General features: G+C 35.6%; 1 protein-coding gene across 1 annotated transcript in view; it reads left to right on the top strand.

Moving 5' to 3' along the window:
* Positions 1 to 19,944, top strand: part of LOC105464957 (S1 RNA binding domain 1) — a 222,901-nt gene that overhangs the window by 127,272 nt on the left and 75,685 nt on the right. The window contains exon 16 of the mRNA XM_011713126.3: positions 6,691 to 6,773. Within this exon, the coding sequence (XP_011711428.2) occupies positions 6,691 to 6,773 (83 nt within the window). The remainder of the gene's footprint in view (positions 1 to 6,690; positions 6,774 to 19,944) is intronic.

The raw sequence follows: 19,944 nt of genomic DNA, 5'->3' as shown, positions 1-19,944 counted from the left end.
ATTCTTTTTCTTTGGATATAAGACATATTATGAGTGAAGAGAAATGTTGCTTTCAAGGTTACTGTATGTGGGCATGCAAGTTATATACTCAACCACTTGTCCATAGGAAGTAGCTCTGGTTGCATGTCTTTTAGGATGATAATCTTTACTCAGTCTGGGATCCCTTCCCAACTTTTGGCATATCAAGTGTAATTTTTTTCTCTAATGCTTAACTTTTTGTATTATTATCCCATATTAATTGTCTTCCTCTATACATTGAGCTATGTTACCATTTAATAAATTAGCATTTATAAAAAAAACCTCTAAAATCCCTATATGTACTTTATGTTCTCATTTCATTGGTCTATGTAGCCTACCACAATGCAACTCTCAATTTCTGTGGCTTATAATATGCCTTGCTTTAATTTTTTTAAATTGCATTTTTCATAGTATTTCTTTTTTTTTTGCAAATGAACTTTAAAGCCATTTAATAAATACAGTTGACCCTCTGCATGTGCCCACAGATTCAACCGTGGATTGAAAGTATTTAAAAAAAAATACAACAATAAAAAAATATAGATTTGAAAATATAGTGTAACAATTATTAACATAGCATTTACATTGTATTAGGTATTATAAGTAACCTATAGGTGTTTTAAAGTATATGGCAGGGTGTGTGTAGGTTCTATGCAAATGGTACTCCATTTTATATAAAGTACTTGAGCATCCACAGATTTTGGTGTCTGCAGTGATCCTGGAACCAATCACCCAAGGATACAGGATGACTGTATTTGTAAAAGTCTATAGTATATAGAGTGAAATTCTGTAAAATTTCCACTTTCATCCCTGTTCTGCATGTTTTATTTTTATTATTCATGGGTTGTTTATATATATATATGTGTGTGTGTGTGTGTATGTTTAACATTGTGAATAGGTTTTTATCCATGAATCGATTGTTTTATTGTTTTTATTACAGTTTAATTTCATCATACTATACATAAGATCTCTGTAATTTATTAACATATAACTACAAGTATGTACCCTTTGACCAGCATCTCCTCATTCTCTCCACTCCCCAACTCCTGTGTTATTGGTTTGATAGCATATGGTAGAAGCATCAGTTTTTGTTTGTGTGTCTTGAAACTACCCAACTAATTGGAATCTTGTTAGTTCTGATATTTTTTTCATTTGATTTGCTTAGGTTTTCTAGGTAGATAATCATATGTAAATAATGTCATTTCAATATTTATATCTTCCCTTTTTGTCAAGTTGCATCAACTAGAGTTTTCTGAACAATGGTGAATAGTAGTGAAACAGCAAACTATTGTCATTATATGTGGGCAAAATAGTATTTGGCATACATTTGGACATACTACATTTTAAAAAACAATAGCTTTGTTGAGATATAATTTACATAACATAACATTTACCCTTTTAAAGTGTACAAGTCAGTGTTTTCTAGTATAGTCAGAGCTGTGCAACTATCACCACCGTTTAGTTTTATAACTTCATCCCAAAAAGAAGCCCATACCCATTAGCAATCACTTCCATTACTGTCTTCACTCACCACCCAAACTCCTGGCAAACATGAATGTACTTTCTCTCTGTATGGATTTTCCTGTTCTGGACAGTTCATATAAAAGAAATCATACAATATGTGGTCTTTGTGACTGGCTTCTTTCACTTAAGCGTAATGTTTTCAAGATTCCACATGCTGTAGCATGTATCAGCCCTTTATTTCTTTTTATTGCCAAATAACATTTTTTTTTTTTTTTTTTTTTTTTTTTGAGACGGAGTCTCGCTCTGTCACCCAGGCTGGAGTGCGGTGGCCGGATCTCAGCTCACTGCAAGCTCCGCCTCCCGGGTTCATGCCATTCTCCTGCCTCAGCCTCCCGAGTAGCTGGGACTACAGGCGCCCGCCACCTCGCCCGGCTAGTTTTTTGTATTTTTTAGTAGAGACGGGGTTTCACCGTGTTAGCCAGGATGGTCTCGATCTCCTGACCTCGTGATCCGCCCGTCTCGGCCTCCCAAAGTGCTGGGATTACAGGCGTGAGCCACCGCGCCCGGCGCCAAATAACATTCTATTGTATAGGTATACAAGATTTTGTTTAGTCATCAGTTGATGGTTTTTTTTTTTTTAACATTTTTGGCTATTACGAATAAGGCTGCTATGAAAATTCATGAATAACATTTTATATGGACATAATGTTTCCATTTCTCTTGAGCGTATACCTGAGAATAAAAAGTGGGACGCGTGTAACTATGTTTAACATTTTCCAGAAATCTTTTTGACTTCTATTACTTTGCTGTCCTCATCACTTATTCTCTGCCTCTTTTTTTACTTCCTCCTTTTCTTCTTTGTCTCAAAATGTGACGTTCCCTAAGTTTTGGGCCATAACTCTTCCTCCCTCTTAATTATCTTTATCAGCAATTCATTAGACTCCCTTTTCCTGAGCTATCTCCCTCTTACTTTCAAGAATCTATTGTCGGCTTGATCATTCTCAACCTAGAGCTCTGCATTCTTACTGTCTACTGAACAACTCATTCTTGATTATCTTGCCGGCAGGAAAGTAGCACCATCTCTCTCTAAAGCCTGGATATAGGAGTTATAAAAGTGTTGTATGACATTTTTGTTTTCTCAGTGCATACAAAAGTTATGTTTACACTATAGTGTGTTAAGAATCTAATGGCATTATATCTCAAAAAAATATGTACACACCTTAATTAGAAAATATTGTTAAAAATGCTAATGATCATCTGAGCCTTCAGCAGTTCACAATCTTTTTGCTGGTGGAGGGTCTCGCCTTGATGTTGGTGGTTGCTGACCGGAGTGGTGGTTACTGAAGGCTGAGATGTGGTGGCAGTTTCTTAATATAAGACAATAATGAAGTCTGCTGCATCAGTGGACTCTCCTCTCACAAAAGGTTTCTCTGTAGCATGTGATGCTGTTTGGTAGCATTTTACATTCAGTAGAACTTTATTTAAAATTGAAGTCCATGTTATCCATTCCTGCTGCTGCTGCTTTATCAACAAAGTTTATGTAATATTTGATATCTTTTGTCATTTCCACAATGTTCATATAGCATCTTCACCAGGAATAGATTCCACGTCAAGAAGCCATTTTCTTTGCTTATCCCTCAGAAAGCAGCTCCTCATTATGTCAAGTTTGATTGTGAGATTGCAGCAATTCAGTTACATCTTCAGGGTCCACTTCTAATTCTAGTTTTCTTGCTATTTCCACCACGTGTGAAGTGGCTTTCTCCACCAAAGTATTGAATCTCTCAAAGTCATCCGTGAGAGATGAAATCAGCCTCCTCCAAACTCTGGTTAATGTTGACATTTTGCCGTCCTCCCATGAATTATTAATGTTATTAATAGCATCTGGAATGGTAAATCCTTTTCCAAAAATTTTCAACATACTTTGCCCAGATCCTCAGAGAAATCACCATCTATGGTAGCTATAGCCTTACAAAATGTATTTCTTAAAAAATAAGACTTGAAAGTCAAAATTACTCCATGACCCATGGTATACAGAATGGATGTTGTGTTAGTAGGCATGAAAACAGTATTAATCTTGTACACCTCCATCAGAGCTCTTGAATGACAGGTGCATTGTCAATGAGCACTAATATTTTGTAAGGAATCTTTTTTTCTGAGCAGTAGGTCTCCACGGTGAGCTTAAAATATTCAGTAAGCCATGCTGTAAACATATGTGCCATCATGCAAGCTTTGTCGTTTCATTGATAGAGCACAGGCAGTGGACTCTCCTGTCACAAAAGGTTTATCTGTAGCATGTGATGCTACATAATCTAGCATAATTCTTAAGAACCCAGGGATTTTCAAAATGGCAAATGAGCCTTGACTTCAACTTAAAGTCACCAGCTGCATTCCCCTCTGATAAAATGAGTCAGGCTGTCTTTTGAATCTTTGAAGCCAGGCATTGACTTCTCCTCTCTAGCTATGAAAGTCCTAAATGAAATGGCATCTTCTTCCACGAGAAAGCTATTTTGTTTACATTGACAATCTGCTGTTTATTGTAGCCACCTTCATTATGATCTTAACTAGATCTTCTGGATAACTTGCTGCCGCTTCTATATCAGCAATTGCTGTTTCATCTTGTACTTTTATGTTAGGAAGATGGCTTCTTTCCTTAACCCTCACAAACCAGCCTTTGCTGTCTTCAAACTTTTCTTTTGCAGCTTCCTCACCTCTCTCAGCTTTCATGGAATTGAAGAGAGTTAGGACCTTGCTCAGGATTACACTTTGGCTTAAGGGAATGTTGTGGCTGGTTTAATCACTCAAACTTTCTCCATATCAGCAAAAAGTTGTTTTGCTTCCTTATCATTTGTGTGTTCACTGGAGTCACACTTTTAATTTCCTTCAAAAACTCTTCCTTTGCATTCACCACTTTGCTAACTGGCCCAAGAGGGCCACCTTTCAGCCTTTCTCAGCTTTCAACATGTCTTTTCAATAAGCTTAATTATTTCTAGCTTTTGATTTAAAGTAAGAGACATGCGACTCTTCCTTTTACTTGAACTCTTAGAGGCCATTGTAGGGTTATTTATTGGCCTAATTTGAATACCATTGTGTCTCAGGGAATAGGGAGGCCCCAGGAGAGGGAGAGAGGGGAATAGCCACTTGATGGAGCAGTCAGAACACACACATCATTTATTGATTAAGTTTGTTACCTTATAGGTGTGGTTCGTGATGTTCTAAAACAATTACAATAGTGATATCAAAGATCATTGGTCACAGATTACCATAACAAATATAATTTAATTTTGAAATATTGCTGAGAGTTACCAGAATGTAACACAGTGACCAGAAGTGTGCCCATGCTGTTGGAAAAATGGTGCCAGTAGACTTACCCAACTCAGGGTTGCCACAAATTTTCAATTTGTAAGAAATGCAGTGTCTGAGAAGCACAATAAAATGAAATGCAATACAATGAGGTGTCCATATATTCTTAAATTCTTGACTTGGTTTACTGTTGTGGGGGCTTTTCTTGTTGTTTTTACTCAAAAGTATATAGGCAATGTATACGTGTTGAAAATCATTCTTTTAAATGTTACATTTACATTACACATTTAAATGTTAGGCTAAAGAAATAATACTTGCTTTAGAGAAATTCAAGCATATCTCTACTTTAAATCTGTAATAATGAATGTGGTTATTAGAGGAAAGCATTTCTCCTATCACCTTCAGTGCTTGCACTAACTAACCTTTTGTAATTGATTTCTTTAAATAATAAAGATGTATGTGAAGGCCTTGGAATCCCTATCTCTTCTGGCAGAGAAATAGATTGTATAACACCAGCTCAATGTTCTCTAAGCTTGCTTTGCAAGGAGCTATATGTCACTATATGTTAGATGTAGTAATAAAGGATATGAAAAAAACTTGAATGATCATGCATTGAACTTGATGTTCACAGTAGATAAGTAGATCTTATGTCTGATTAGAGAAGTGGTACAAATCAGTGACTGGAGAATCTAAGAGTCACTTGCAAGAGATGACTTTTGTTTCCAGACCTAGAACAGCTTAACATGGAAACAGGCACAGGATTTTCCTTGATGGTCTTAATATTTTCACTTAATGAATTTATATTTCATCCAACCTGTATGAGAAGGTGACACTGATCAGCTTCCATGTGTTTTGAAAATGGAAGCAGTTCATGTAGAAAGACTCAACGTAAATATGCTACTGGAGAGGGAGGTTACCTTTAGAACTATTCGTAAGAGTTGTAGTATCTTTTTTTCTAGCTAACTCTATCTTATAAATGAAAGATGTGAATTTTTATTGATATTTGGTAAAAAAAAAATGACAATAAATGACGATCAAGTAAAATCGTGACACAGTTAAAGGAATGTTTGAAATTAACTCTAAAGTTTCTTGAGCATGGATTGTAATGGTCAAGAAAGGGATGTAATTAGAACTATGGTGTGTTAAGAGACAAGCAGTTGGGACAGAAGGAGATCACTTGCCAGGGCAATCTTGCAGTCATATTCAAGACCACATGAGTATATTCATTAGCCAAGTAGCTTGATCTCTGGTTGCATTAAGATATTATTCTGCTGGGTGCAGTAGCTCACGCCTGTAATCCCAACACTTTGGAAGGGTGAGGCAAGAGGATTGCTTGAGCCCAGGAGTTCAAAGCTGCAGTGAACTGTGATGGCACCACTGCAGTCTATCCAGGGCAACAGAGTGAGACCCTATCTCTAAAAAAAGGGAACTTTAAAAAAAGAGGTAATTATATCATTTGTTCATTATTTGGGGGACCTAGTTCTAATAAGCATATTTGACATATAAAAATATCATATTTGTAATGATGCAGGATTATTTAAAACAAGATTTTGCTTGCTCTGTGAAGCATGAGGTATCCTATTATGCTTTACATAAAGAATGAATAGGTAATCTTGTAAGTATAGGGAATAAACGTTTTATTTGTTTTTCTAAATCTATAATCCTGTCAAACTACTTGTGTTCAAGAATGCTTAGGAATTCTGATGACATAATTCATCATGAAAGTTTGCATTTACTTTTTGTGTGCGGGGAAAAGAGAACTTTGAAACTTAGCTAAATTGTTGGCCTTTTTAGAGGGATGATGAGGAGGGACAGGATTAAGTACTTACATTATGAGGAACTAATGTAAGTAATTATTAGGTACTGCTTTTCACATTAAGTCATACTTGTTTTCTGATTCTATTTTTTCAGTTTCCATAGCAAGGCGTGTACAAGATCCATTAGCTGAGCTAGTGAAAATTGAGCCGAAGCACATTGGAGTTGGAATGTATCAGGTAAAGCAATGTGGATCATTTAATTTATGAAATCCATCAATACAAGGAGCAGTACTCAAACCTGGCATAGTAATTAAGTGTCTATGGGAGTAGATTCCCATTTTCAAGGTTATACAGTTTGTGGGAAGTAGGAGTTTTAAGTCATCAGGGAAGGAGGGAATTATTTTTGTCATCATTGTTCTGGTGTTAATGATTTTGATTAAGACTTAGAATTGACTGTGGTCAGATTTAAAGACTATGAAAACACTGGATGAAACTAATAATTAATTTGGAGAGAGAGCCTCTTCTTTTAACATTATTATAAAAGTGGAGGTGCTACAGGAACATGTTGGCTCTTTGTGTAAACCGGTATGAACTATTGATCTTTATTGACCTTTCAAGGAAATGTTTTTGGTACCTTCTCTCTCTTGTTTTTTTCCTGTATTTCCCATTCCTACTTGATTATTATAGTTCGTTTTTGGTCATTACCCAAAATAGTCTAAAACCATTCAGTTGATTAAGTTTGTTACCTTACATGGGTGCAGTTCGTGGCATTCTAAAATAATTACAATAGTGATATCGTGCATTGATCTTGATGTTCACAGTAGTAAGTAGATCTTATGTGTGATTAGAGAAGTGGTAGGTAATAGTAGTACTCAATTTTGTTGTTACTGTATTTTTAATTCTTGAGGTTGTATGTGTTCATTGGACAATTCAAGACAGCACTAAACGTTGGCAGAGTGAATTTATGGTGATAGCAAAATGGTACGTGGGGCTTAAGTTGTCTGCAGAAGGTTTGGGTCAAATTGTTTTCCTCTTTGTCAAAAGCTGTTAATTGTGAAATAGAGTATTTCCTTCTGTATAATTTTTATGGGATTTGAATGATAGGTACTATACTACACTTTTTCTAAAGAAATATATCATGTCATGGATTTTGTGACTACTAGATATGGAAGACACCTTAGAATTCGTGTAACCCTACCCTCCTCATTTGATAGAAAAAGAGTCTGTGTCCTGGAGTACTTAAGACATTTACCCAAGATCACATGGTAGCAAAGCTTGGATTAACCTGTCATATATTGAGATTCAACTGGGAATATTTCCATTTTATAGCAAGTTGGACTAAGGCATTCAGACTTTTAACTGGACTTACTCATTTCAGAAAGATAGTTGGTAAAGGGACTGATCTAGCTACAGGTAGATAGAAATGACTGTTATCTAAAGAGTACAACTGGCTACATGCAGTGGCTCATGCCTGTAATCCCAGCACTTTGGGAGGCCAAGGCAGGTGGATCACTGGAGGTCAAGAGTTTGAGACCAGCCTGGCCAACATAACAAAACTCCATCTCTACTAAAAATACAAACATTAGCCAGGTATGGTGGCGTTTACCTGTAGTCCCAGTTACGTGGAAGGCTGAGGCAGGAGAATCACTTGAATCCAGGACGCAGAGGTTGCAGAGAGCCAAGATTGCGCCACAGGACTCTAGCCTGGTGACAGAGCGAGACTCCATCTCGAAAAAGAAAAAGTACAACTATAACAGTTTTGTGATACAGGCATTATAATGAAGAGGAATTATATTCATTCAAGATAAAGTTATGGAGCATCTTGGCAAGGTAGTGGAATAAAGAGAAGCTTCCAAATTTATGAAACCTGGGCAGGCTAATAAGCTACTGACTTCAAAGAGATCTTTAAATAAATAGTGGAGTCTTAACCTCCAGATTGGGATTCAGAGATAACATTTAATGTGAAAGACTTCGGAATTCATTTTAACGGCAGTGAGAAGTAATAGAAGAGTTTTAAGCAATGGGAGGTGACATAATCTGATTTATATTTTTAAGCATTGGCTCTGGCTGATCTGGGAAGAGTGACTTAGGAAGAAGAGAAGCAATAGGAACAACTAGGAGGTTCTTGTACTGGCCCAGGTGACAAATAATAGTGCTTGGACAAAGTTAATGGCAGTGAAGATGGAAAGAGGTCAAGTCTATTTTGTCAGGTCTATGTGGTAATAAGTGAGGGAAAAGGAATTATGAAGAATTTGCTCCAAGGGTTCTGATATGTAGATGATGCTTGAGTAGAGCAGGTTTGGTGGATTAAAATCAGTAATTCAGTTTTAGACATGTTAAGCTTGAAATGCCTACAAGAAATTCAAGGAAAGATGTCAAATAGGAGTTGGATATACGAGTCTGAGATTTAAAAAAATAGCCGTATTAGCATTGGACTACTCACTGTTCAGCAAATAATGAAACTAAGAACGTGATCAAGATGGTAGGCTGAATTAATGCTTTTCTTTAATTACACTACCATCATCAGCTGCATATTCACAACTCCTAATTCCATGCGTTGACAGAAAAGGTGTACATGTGTACCTATATAAATATATATTTATTCGAATAAATTGATAACGGCATGGGAAAACAAGAAAGGGTCCCTCCCATTAGTGGATGGAAATCTCAGGAATTCCTTACAGATACTAAGCATGAAGAATCACACCCACGGAGAAATAAAACCTGGTGGAGTCACAGTTCAAAACATATACAGATCATTGTGTATCAATGTGTTCTTGAGGTAGGTGCAGTTCCAGGTAGAGCCAAACTAGTCAGATTCAAATAGTGGGGAGAAGGTCTGAAGTATTAGATAAGGAGATACATATAGAGAAGCTAAGCCTGTAGTAACCTCCTCCGCCAATATACTCTGAATCCAAGTTAAAGCAATGACCTTAACATAGGCCAGAGAGGCTGGGAGATACCTCAAGAGACCTTCGATTGTCAGGAAGCTCAAGGAGCCTCATCCTGAGAAGACAAATTCCTGCCATGTACATGACACCTGGCATGATGTCCCACATTTCCCACATTATCACTGGAGGTGAGGAATAGTAAACAGAAACAGCATACATAGACAGACAGTTAGGGACTCTGAAACGATCTCACTACCAAGAATGATTAAACATTTGAGGAAAACCTATGGTAGACAAATGAGGCACCAAACTTAATAAACAAAAAGCAATACCCAGTGAGACAATGAATAGGTAAGAGAGACTTTGAAATAAGTGAAAGTAAGATTCACAGAGAGAAAAGAGAGATTATTGCATTTATAAAGAACATATGTATTAAAATGAATGCAAACCTATCAAATATCTTAGAATTTAAGAATGTAATTATCAGGATTAAAATGCATAATTGGACTAAATAGAGTGGACACAGTTAAAAGCAAATTAATGAATTGGAAGATTGAGTTCCTTCAGAATACAGTTTTGAACTGAAAACGGTGGAAAGCATGAACAAAAGTCACATGATATAGAAGACATTCTAAACCTTCAGTGTTCATCTGATGTAAAATTGAAATAGTATGGAGTTATAATCACAGAAGTAATAGAAGGAAATTTTCCCAAACTGAAGACAGACAAGTCTTCTGAAAACACCTTATGAGGGCAGAAGTAAAGACTAACAAAAGGCCTACACTAAATGCTTGCTTATGAAATTTCAGAATACGTGATAAAGAGGAACTGACAAAGTATTCAGAGAGCAAACATAGTTTATCTGCAAAGGAAAGAATGAGATTGACATCAGGCCTATTATTGATAAAAAATAAATGATAGAAGATAGAATGCAGTAATTGTGAAGTTGTGGGAAAAAAACATTTTGAACTTATAATTCTAAATGAGGCAAACCATCAATTCAGTGTGAGTGGAAAATAAAAACAATTTTGAACCTTCTCTGATTGTTTCACACCTTCTTTGAAAGAATTTATAGAAATACTCCCTTCCCAAAAGCAGGGGAGTGTCCAAAGAAGGGAAAGACATGACATGGGAAACATGTACACACAGTAAAATGTATAGTTGAGCCTGATAGTTTTTAAAATCTATAATGTTAATCTTTAAATATTTAAGTCTGGATCAGATCAGTTCAACATGAGAGAGTGGAAGAAAAAGAAATGATAAAAAGTATTAAGATTCTTTTTCAGGAAAAAGATTCAGATATAAATTAACTCTAGAATTTGATTAAAAATGTAACCTGAAACATATGAAGAACAACCACAAATAAGATAGTTAATATAAATCATGAGAGTAAAATGTAAAAAGTTTATAATTTCATCCAAAGGTAGAGAAGAGAAAATAAGAAAGTATAGGAAATAAACAATAAAATATAAGGAGATAGGAATAAGTAATAGGTATTTAAAAGTGAATGGGCTAACTTCTCCTATTAATAGAATTTCAGACTTTACAAAATAAAGCACAGCTTTAAGTTATATATGTGCAAGAGACACTCCTAAAGAAAAAAACAGCCTTGATATTAAAGGTTTGGATTAAAATGTTCCACTTAAATGAAAAAGACAGCCATAGCAGTATTGACATTGGACAAAATAGAACTTAAGGCAAAATCATTAAATAGGAAAAAGAAAGATATTTCATATTAATAATAGTCTTCCAAGAAAATATAAGTGCCCTGAGCAATCTGTTACCTAACAGCATAGCTTCAAGAAATATGCATATTACTAACTTTTCTAAAAATTAGATGAGACAAATTCACTGTTTTTGCAGGAGTCTTAGTAGACCATACCATATTAATATATACATTTTAAAAACAGCTTGAAGCTAGGCATGGTGACACACACCTGGCCTCAGCTACTTAAGATGCTGAGGCAGGCGATCATTTGAGCCCAGGAGTTTAAGGCGATAGTGAGCAATGATCATGCCTGTGCATAACCACTGCACTCCAGCCTGGATGACATAGTGAGACACTCATCTCTTAAAAAGACAAAGAAACCCAGCTTTATTGATATGTGCATAATTGCACGTATACAATTCATTCATTTAAAATGTACAAGTCAATGATTTTTTTAGTATAGTCATAGAGTTGTGAAAATAGAACATTTTCATCACCCCAAAAAGAAACTCATTCATTAGCAGTCATTCTCCATTGTCCTTTCTTTGCCAGCCCTAGACAACACTAATCTATTTTCCTCTAGATACTTCATATACATGAAATCATACAATATGTGGGTTTTTATGATTGACTTCTTTCATCATAATGTTTTCAGAGGTGGTCTGCATTGCAGTATGTATCAGTACTTCATTCTTTTTTTATGGCTAAGTAGTATTCCATTGTGTATATATGTGTGTGTGAGATATTTTGTTCATTCATCAGTTGTTAGACTTTTTGATTGTTTTTACCTTTCAACTATTATAAATAATGCTGCTGTGAACATTTTCGTTCAAGTTTCTATGTATGTTTTTATTTCTCTTGGATGTATAACTCAAGAGTGGATTTGCTGGGTCATTTATTAACACATAATTTTAAAGCCATGTCATGAATTAGGAAAATTATTTGCCACAAATGTATATGTGATAACTACATATTTTATTATTAAGGTTTTGTTTTATTTTTTATTTATATACATTTGTAGTTGGTTTATATAAAATATTTACATAAAATATGTAAAGAGCCACTGCATACCATTTACTGTGGAAGATATACAAATTTCTCTCTATCACAGAAACCCAAATTTTAAAAGTTGTTATTATTTCAACCTAACAATTAAGTAAGGTTGCAATAAGCTGAAAAAATCTGTGCAAGTCAGAAGGATACAGTGAGGTGAACATTTATATACACTGCTGGTAGAAGTCTAAATTACTGTTTCTAGCAAATAGTTAATATCTATTAAAATGCACTTGTAAAAATTCATTTCTTTTAGTTCTCCCTTTAGCTAGTTCTAAGACAATAAGAACTGCTGATAAGATTCATACATAAGTTTGCTGTAATAGCAAAATATTAGAAGCAACTATAATAGCAAAATAGTTTTTAAAATTATGGTATGAGTTGAAATATACAACTATTTAAAACAGGCTTTCAAGGAAGATTTAATAACGTGAGAAATTGCTCTTGACATAAAATTTTTACATTTCAACAAAGTGGTTGATGCAGAATAAAAACAATTTGCCGGGTGCGGTGGCTCACGTCTGTAATCCCAGCACTTTGGGAGGCTGAGGCAGGTGGATCACGAGGTCAGGAGATCGAGACCATCCTGGCTAACAAGGTGAAACCCCATCTCTACTAAAAAATACAAAAAAAAATTTAGCCGGGCGTGATGGCGGGACTTGTAGTCCCAGCTACTGTGGAGGCTGAGGCAGGAGACTGGCGTGAACCCAGGAGGCGGAGCTTGCAGTGAGCAGAGATCGCGCCACTGCACTCCAGCCTGGGTGACAGAGCGAGACTCCGTCTCAAAAAGAAAAATAAATAAATAAAAAAAGAAAACCAATTTGTGTTTTAAAAATGTAGGCATGCGTTTACATTGAAGAAAAAAACTCAGCAGGTGACTGATACTTATTCTTCGGTTGATGTGATTTTTTTTTTTCACTTTTTGTTTTTCAGACTTCCTATAGTGAATATGTATTAGGAAAAATTTGTTGTGAAATGTGTAGCCATTACCATAGATTTCCCTTACAACCAGAGTGGGACTGAATTTATTTTTAATCTGGACTTCTAAGTACTTTCAGTGTAAACTTAATACTTATTTTCATTTTGATTTAAGATATGAGTAGATGGACAAACACTGCTGATTTAAAAAACGAAAGCTGTTCAAAGAGAGAATGTTAAATAGATGAAATAATAGAAGCTATAATATTATTTCAATAGAAACTAAAATACTTTTGGTTTAATAACAGCTAAAATGCTAAAGGCAGCGTTCCAATCCTTGACTTAGAAAATGGGGAGAGGTGATTTTAAAAACACATGCCTGTCATTATTTCTGGAGAGAGAGGCAGCCAGTGTGGTCAAATGACAACATATCCCTAACTGACCCCTAAAGACTTTGCTGGAAAGTGGCTTGGTGTTACTCCCAAGAAAACACTCCAGAGTGAGAGCAGGATGATGCAGGGTTGGCTCTGTTGAGTTCTCTGGGACGTGGGGAATGGTGGTTTAGCTTGGCCTTGTCATATCCTGAAAGCACAACTTAAATACACTGGATTTACTTGATATTTTTTTCTTCTTTGGACTGTGTTTTAGATATTTTCATGCTCATTAACACCTCCATTTGGTAATGAACACACACAGTAAAGTAGGAAAGCCTCAGAACAGTGCTCTTTCCTCCTTTTGTGCCTCTCTGTTAGATCATTTGATGATGATAGAGAATGAAATGGTTGGCCAAAATAAGTTTTTGGAACTCTTATTGGATTCTATATCCAGCCATCTTTATTCTTCATTATTGTGGATAATGAATAGTTACTGTAAAAGGAAAATCATCTTCCCAGCAGAAATTTTTCACGGTAAAACCTCAAAGGTGGGAATTTGCATTTTCTTTCATTCCTGCTCTGTGGGATCAATTCTATGTAAAAACAAATCAAAAAAATAAAAAACAACTTAAACTGTTTTATAGTCAACATGTAGAGATTATTAAATGGAGTTTTAGTTTAGGTCTGAATAAAGTAAGGTTTCTCGTCTGTTCTACAGTGTTTGCTCAAATCTTTTAAAACATGTTAATTCCTTAATTATCATTGTATAGTGGGATACAGAAAAGAGTCTGTCCCATGCCCAGTCACCTAGGTGACTTTTGTCTGGATTTTTGCCCCATACACAAAAGCAGTATTTTGAAATAGAGAAAACACAAAGGTGAAACAGAGGAAATTGTTCTAAAACTGAGGCATTATTTACACAGCTGAATTCTCTGCCAAAATGGTTTTGCAATCTTGTCCCTTGACTCTAAGGCCCAGGATATGGGCTGTACTGAATCTTTGCTTTACAGGGTATTATGAGTGAAATTCAGAGTTAGCCTTGCAATTCCAATGCATTCACTTGTGACAAAGCAGAGACCTAACTGAAGGAAAACAAGTAATTGACCTTGACTAGGTGTATGAACCCATCTCATGTGTTAGAATTTGCTATTTATTCCTTAAATTTCAAGTTTTAAAATTTCTTTTCTGGGTATTTTTCGCTTCAGGATGAATTATGCTTCCTATGTTGAAATATTAGCTTTAGTTTTCTCAAGTTCCTAGAAATCACCAACAATGTAATAAGCCATATATATACACACATAACCTAGTGTAACACCATTACTTATCTTTAAAAGAAATGTGAAATGATAGCGTGATTTGAAGAACCTTTTAGCAATAATGCCTTAAATTATTAAAATGACATATCTAATTTCCTTTATCTTTTGTTTGCTTACTCTGTGTATGTCATTGACCTTGGTGGTGAAACTACATCCATTTCAGTTTCAAGTTCACCTTCTAGTTTTCTAGTTTCATATGTTAGCACAAAAATCACTGTTACAATTTCTAAAACTTTAAGGTACTTTCAGTGTTTAAAACTAATAATTGTATGATCATTTAAAAAATTATATGACATTAAAAATACTATCATAAAGGAAAAGATTAGTAAATTCTACTGCGTTAGAATATAAAACATCTCTCAGTCAGAAAACAATATATTGACCATCCATAGACAGGGAGAAGGTATTATATTTACAACACATAAACTGTAAATGATACGGAATATATAAAGATTTCTTGGAAATCAAGACATGAAAAGACAGTTCCAGAGAAAAACAGGCAAAGGCTATGAATAGGCAATTCACAGAAGAGGAGATACAAAAGAATAATAAAGATAGGAAAAAAATTCTCTCTCTCATCATGAATGGAGGAAATGCATGCTAAAGCCATAAACCCTTCAGGCCGTTGTTAATAATTAGTCTGATAATTCAGATGTTAGCAAGCATGTGGAATACTTGGAATCTTTTACATTATTTGTAGCCGTATAAATTGGTACCACCACTTTGGAAGTTAACAGTGGAAGTTAACAAAGTTGGAGATGAGAATTCTCTTCAACTCGACAATTCTGTTGCAAAATGTATATAGCCTAGAAAAATTCTCTAAAATGAACATAAGAAGACATGCACAATAAATTCATTGAGACCGGGCATGGTTGCTCACACTTGTAATCCCAACACTTTGGGAGCCCAGGAGTTTGAGACCAGCCTGAGTGACATAGTGAGACCTCATCTCTACAAAAAATAAAACAATTAGCTGAGCACGGTGGTGCACACCTGTAGTCCCAACTACTGGGGTGGCTGAGGTGGAAGGATCACTTGGGCCTGGAAGATCAAGGCTGCGGTGAGCTGTGATTACGGCACTGCACTCCAGCTGGGGCAACAGAGTGAGACCCTGTGTCAAAAAAAAAAAAAATTAATTGAAGCAATATTTATAGTAGTGAAAATTTGGAAATACTGTGCTCATCATCTGGAAACTGGAAAGATATACTAGTAAAGTCAAGACTGTGAAAGAGCAGACAGATAGACAGACAGACAGACAGACAGATAGATAGATAGATAGATAGAGCAGTGAAAATGACCCAGTTAGAGCTGCTAGATTAATACAGAGAAACCTCATAAGATGTAATGTTAAGAGAGAACGTAAGTTGCAGAATATGTACAGTATTATGGGACTGATAAAAAATTTAAAAATATATATAGTGTTTATGAATACCTATATATAGTAAGATTATAAAAATAAGCACAGAATTTAAGATGATAGTTTGGATGGGGCATTGAATGAGAGAAAAATGGGAACTAGGAGAGGTACGCCAGGAGTTTCAATCATATTTATAATATCTTATTTCTTAAACTGGTTGGCGTCTCTTATACTCTGTAACTTTTGTTAAATATTTCATAAGTTTTTAAAAAGATGCAGGAAAGCTTGATCAGATGCTAAAGATGCTTTAACTTGGGAACTTTGGCTTTCAGTTGGTTTTAGTGTCTTCCCTATACATTGATGTATGTGTGTGTACGTGTGTATGTTACAATGAGAATTTACTTATAATCAGAAAAAAGCTATTTTCATTGTTAGTGAAAATTTAAATATACATTTAATAGTATAGGTCACCTTTCCCTTCATAATATTCTTAGAAATCTTTGTCAGGCCCCTAATGTTGCACGAAGTCAAATGCTTTGTAAGGCACAGTTTTGACACTATCTTAAAACATATCTTATCTCATAAATAGTAGGTTTTTCTTCTGTGAATTTTAAGAATTAAATAGTTATTTTTCCCCTGTAGTCATTTTAGACAGACGTGGCCTACGACAAACCTGTAGACTGCCAAATTTCTAGTGCTCATATACGGGGCAGAGTTGGGTAGAGCAGATGTTTAAGGAATTATGGTATATGTTACAACAATGGTACTGTCATTTAACTAGCATTTATCATATACTATTTTCTTTTCGCCACTACCTGCTTCCCTCACTCTTAAATTATTTAAATGAGAAACCTTAAGATTATGCAGGGGACTTTTTAAAAATACCTAGGCTACATCCCCAGAGATTATAGTTTAATTGGTCTGGGGGTGAGCCCCACATGTCAACAAGCTTCTTAAAATTCACTTGTGATTCATATGTACAACCAGGGCAGAGAATCACTAGTTCTCAAAATACAGTCACTAGACTAGCACCATCAATATCATCTCCAATTTGCTAGAAATGCACATTCTTTCACTTCCCTCCCAGACCTGTAGGATCAGAAATTCTGGGGGATTGGACCCTGTAATCTGTGTTTTATTGGCGTAGGTTTGAGAACCACTGGTCTCTAATGCTCCTCAAACTTGACTGTGCTTATAAAATCCCTTTGTTAAAGATGCAAATTCTGATTCAGTTAACCTGGAGTGAGCAATGAGAGTCTGTGTTTCTTAGTAAGCACTCAGGTGATAACTGTGCTGCTGGTCTGTTGTGATTAACAGGAGACCCTGCTGAAGGTCTCCTGGGCCCTCAGGCCTGTTGAATCAGAATCTGATTTTAACAAGATTTCTAGGTGTTTTGAATGCACATTGCAGTGTATGTAATATAGGAGGAAAATTAGGACATGCCAGTATCTAAGGGTGAGAGTTTGAAGAAGCAAAAATCCGTATTATAAAACACTGCCAAGATGAAATAGGAACAGAACTGAAAAATGTGTCTCTTGTGTTTAATTTTAAATGTTTCCTTTAAAGAAATTTTCCTTTTAAGTGAACTTACCCATTTAAAATGTTGATGATGACCATAAAAATAATTTCACTGGAGCGGTGGAGGCGGAAGTCAGAAAGAAGTAAATCCGGGACTGAACGAAGGGTAAGCATTTGAGAGACAAGTGTATGCAAATGTTTAGGGAAGAGAGTTATTTAAGGAGGTCAGGATTTGAAGGTGTTGAATGTCACTGGGAGGAGGTAGAAGTAGAGAATGAGAAGGTGAATATGCTGAAGAGGGAGGCAGCTGGTTGCCAGAGGAGATGGCATCCACAGGATGCCTCCAGGAATAGCCTAAGGAAGAAAATGGAGAGGAACTCCAGAGAGACTCCTGTGGGGTAGTAGGTGCCTGGGAAGAGATGGAAGATAGCAGGACTGTGAGGAGTTGTTCCCCTACATTTCTTATCTTCTCTGTGAAGCAGGAACCTGCTCCCGGCTAACTGCCCCCTCAACACACACAAAAGAACAGCTACTGTTAAGTGTCTGAAATCACAGTATTTATTTGCTTACTGTGTTTCTCTTCTAATGCAATAAAAGCCCTTATATGAGGGCAGGGTGTTTCCTCCTCTTGTATTTACAGCTCCCAGGACCTGGCACATGGTAGATACTCAGTAAGTATTTCTGAATGAATACATGGTAGATTATTGGTATAGTTGACCATTTATTGTATTTGTTAAACCTTATTATAAACACACTATAAAATTTTGTAGCCTCTCCAAATTATTGTTGAAGTGGGATCAGAACTGAAAATGTGTCTATTGTGTTTAATTTTAAAACAATTCTTGTTCATTTAAAATAAAAAAAAGTAACCTGGTCACAAATGTTCTTAGATCCAGGTGTTTTGAATGCACTGTAATGTAATGCACTGTAACGTGCATTCAGAACACCTGGAAATCTTGTAAAAATCAAGGTTACATTAAAAAGTGTAGCCTTTCACTTAAATTTTTAAACCTGAACTGTTAACTAGTATTTTTAAAATGAAACTCCTTTGAAGAAAATATGTTGAAAATCATTGTTTTTCTTTCTAGTTTTCTTCCAGTCTTATACTTTGATCCTTAAAAGTGTTAAGTCCTTTATGTTCAAAGTAAGAATTTGTTCAGTATTTTGTCCAGACAGGGACCATGGTGTGTTCTTGCAGTCTGGATCATTTCCCAGCAGAATTTTGATAGTCACATTCGTGTGTGTGTGTGTGTGTATGTGTGTGTATATATATATATGTACACACACACATAAATGTATATATATATATATACACACACACATAAATGTATACTTGTGTATATAGTCAGCCCTTCATATCTGGGGCTTCCAAATTCAACTAATTACGGATTGAAAATATTGAGGGGAAAAAAAGGATAGTTGCATCTGTACTGAACATGTACAGACTTTTTTTCCTTGTCATTGTTGCCTAAACCATACAGTATAACAACTATTTAAATAGCCTTTACACTGTATTAGGTATTGTAAGTAATCTAGAGATGATTTAAAGTATATAGGAGGTTGTGCAGCATAGGTTAAATGCAAATACTACACCATTTTGTATCAGGGCCTTGAGTACCTATGGATTTGGATATCTGCAGGGAGTCCTAGAAAAAATCCCCCATGGATACCAAGGGATGACTGTGCGCGTGCGCGTTCGCGCACAATTTCAACCATGACAGTTTCTTTTTAACAGAGTATTGGTACTCGATTGAGAATAGTTATGACAAATGTGTAAAGATGTTGGTAAAACCACTTTATTATTTCATAAATAGCCTTTTTTTCTTATTTTATTAGGTTGTATTTGGCATACAACTTACTTTTTATACTTTTGTATACATTTTTAGAGCTTCAGTGTTCAGACTTCAGTTTCCTGAAAATATTCTGTCTCATTTACACATTCTGTGATCTGGAACACTGATCCAGTCTCCAATGTGTCTCAGCGTTTTTCTCTGTGTGAATTTCAAGCCTTTGGATTTAGTTTATAGTGAATGGCTGGCCTTGTGAAGGCCTTGTTAACATATTCAGAATGTAATCTGTCTCAAAGCTGAGGTAGTGACCAGAATAACCAATGCCACATTCTTTCCCTTCTTTGTGATAGAATGCTTTGTGTAATTCAGTGTATGGAGGTGACACTTACAGCTCTTTACTACTTGACCCTTTATAAGGACTGTTATTTCTTTATTGTATTTGCCATTTAACCAATGATCTGAGGACATGAAATGTCTTTTCAA

This window comes from Macaca nemestrina, chromosome 13, assembly GCF_043159975.1.
Source record: "Macaca nemestrina isolate mMacNem1 chromosome 13, mMacNem.hap1, whole genome shotgun sequence".
NCBI lineage: Eukaryota > Metazoa > Chordata > Mammalia > Primates > Cercopithecidae > Macaca > Macaca nemestrina.
The sequence above is the reverse complement of the archived record's forward strand: the minus strand, read 5'-3'. Positions and strand labels throughout refer to the sequence as shown.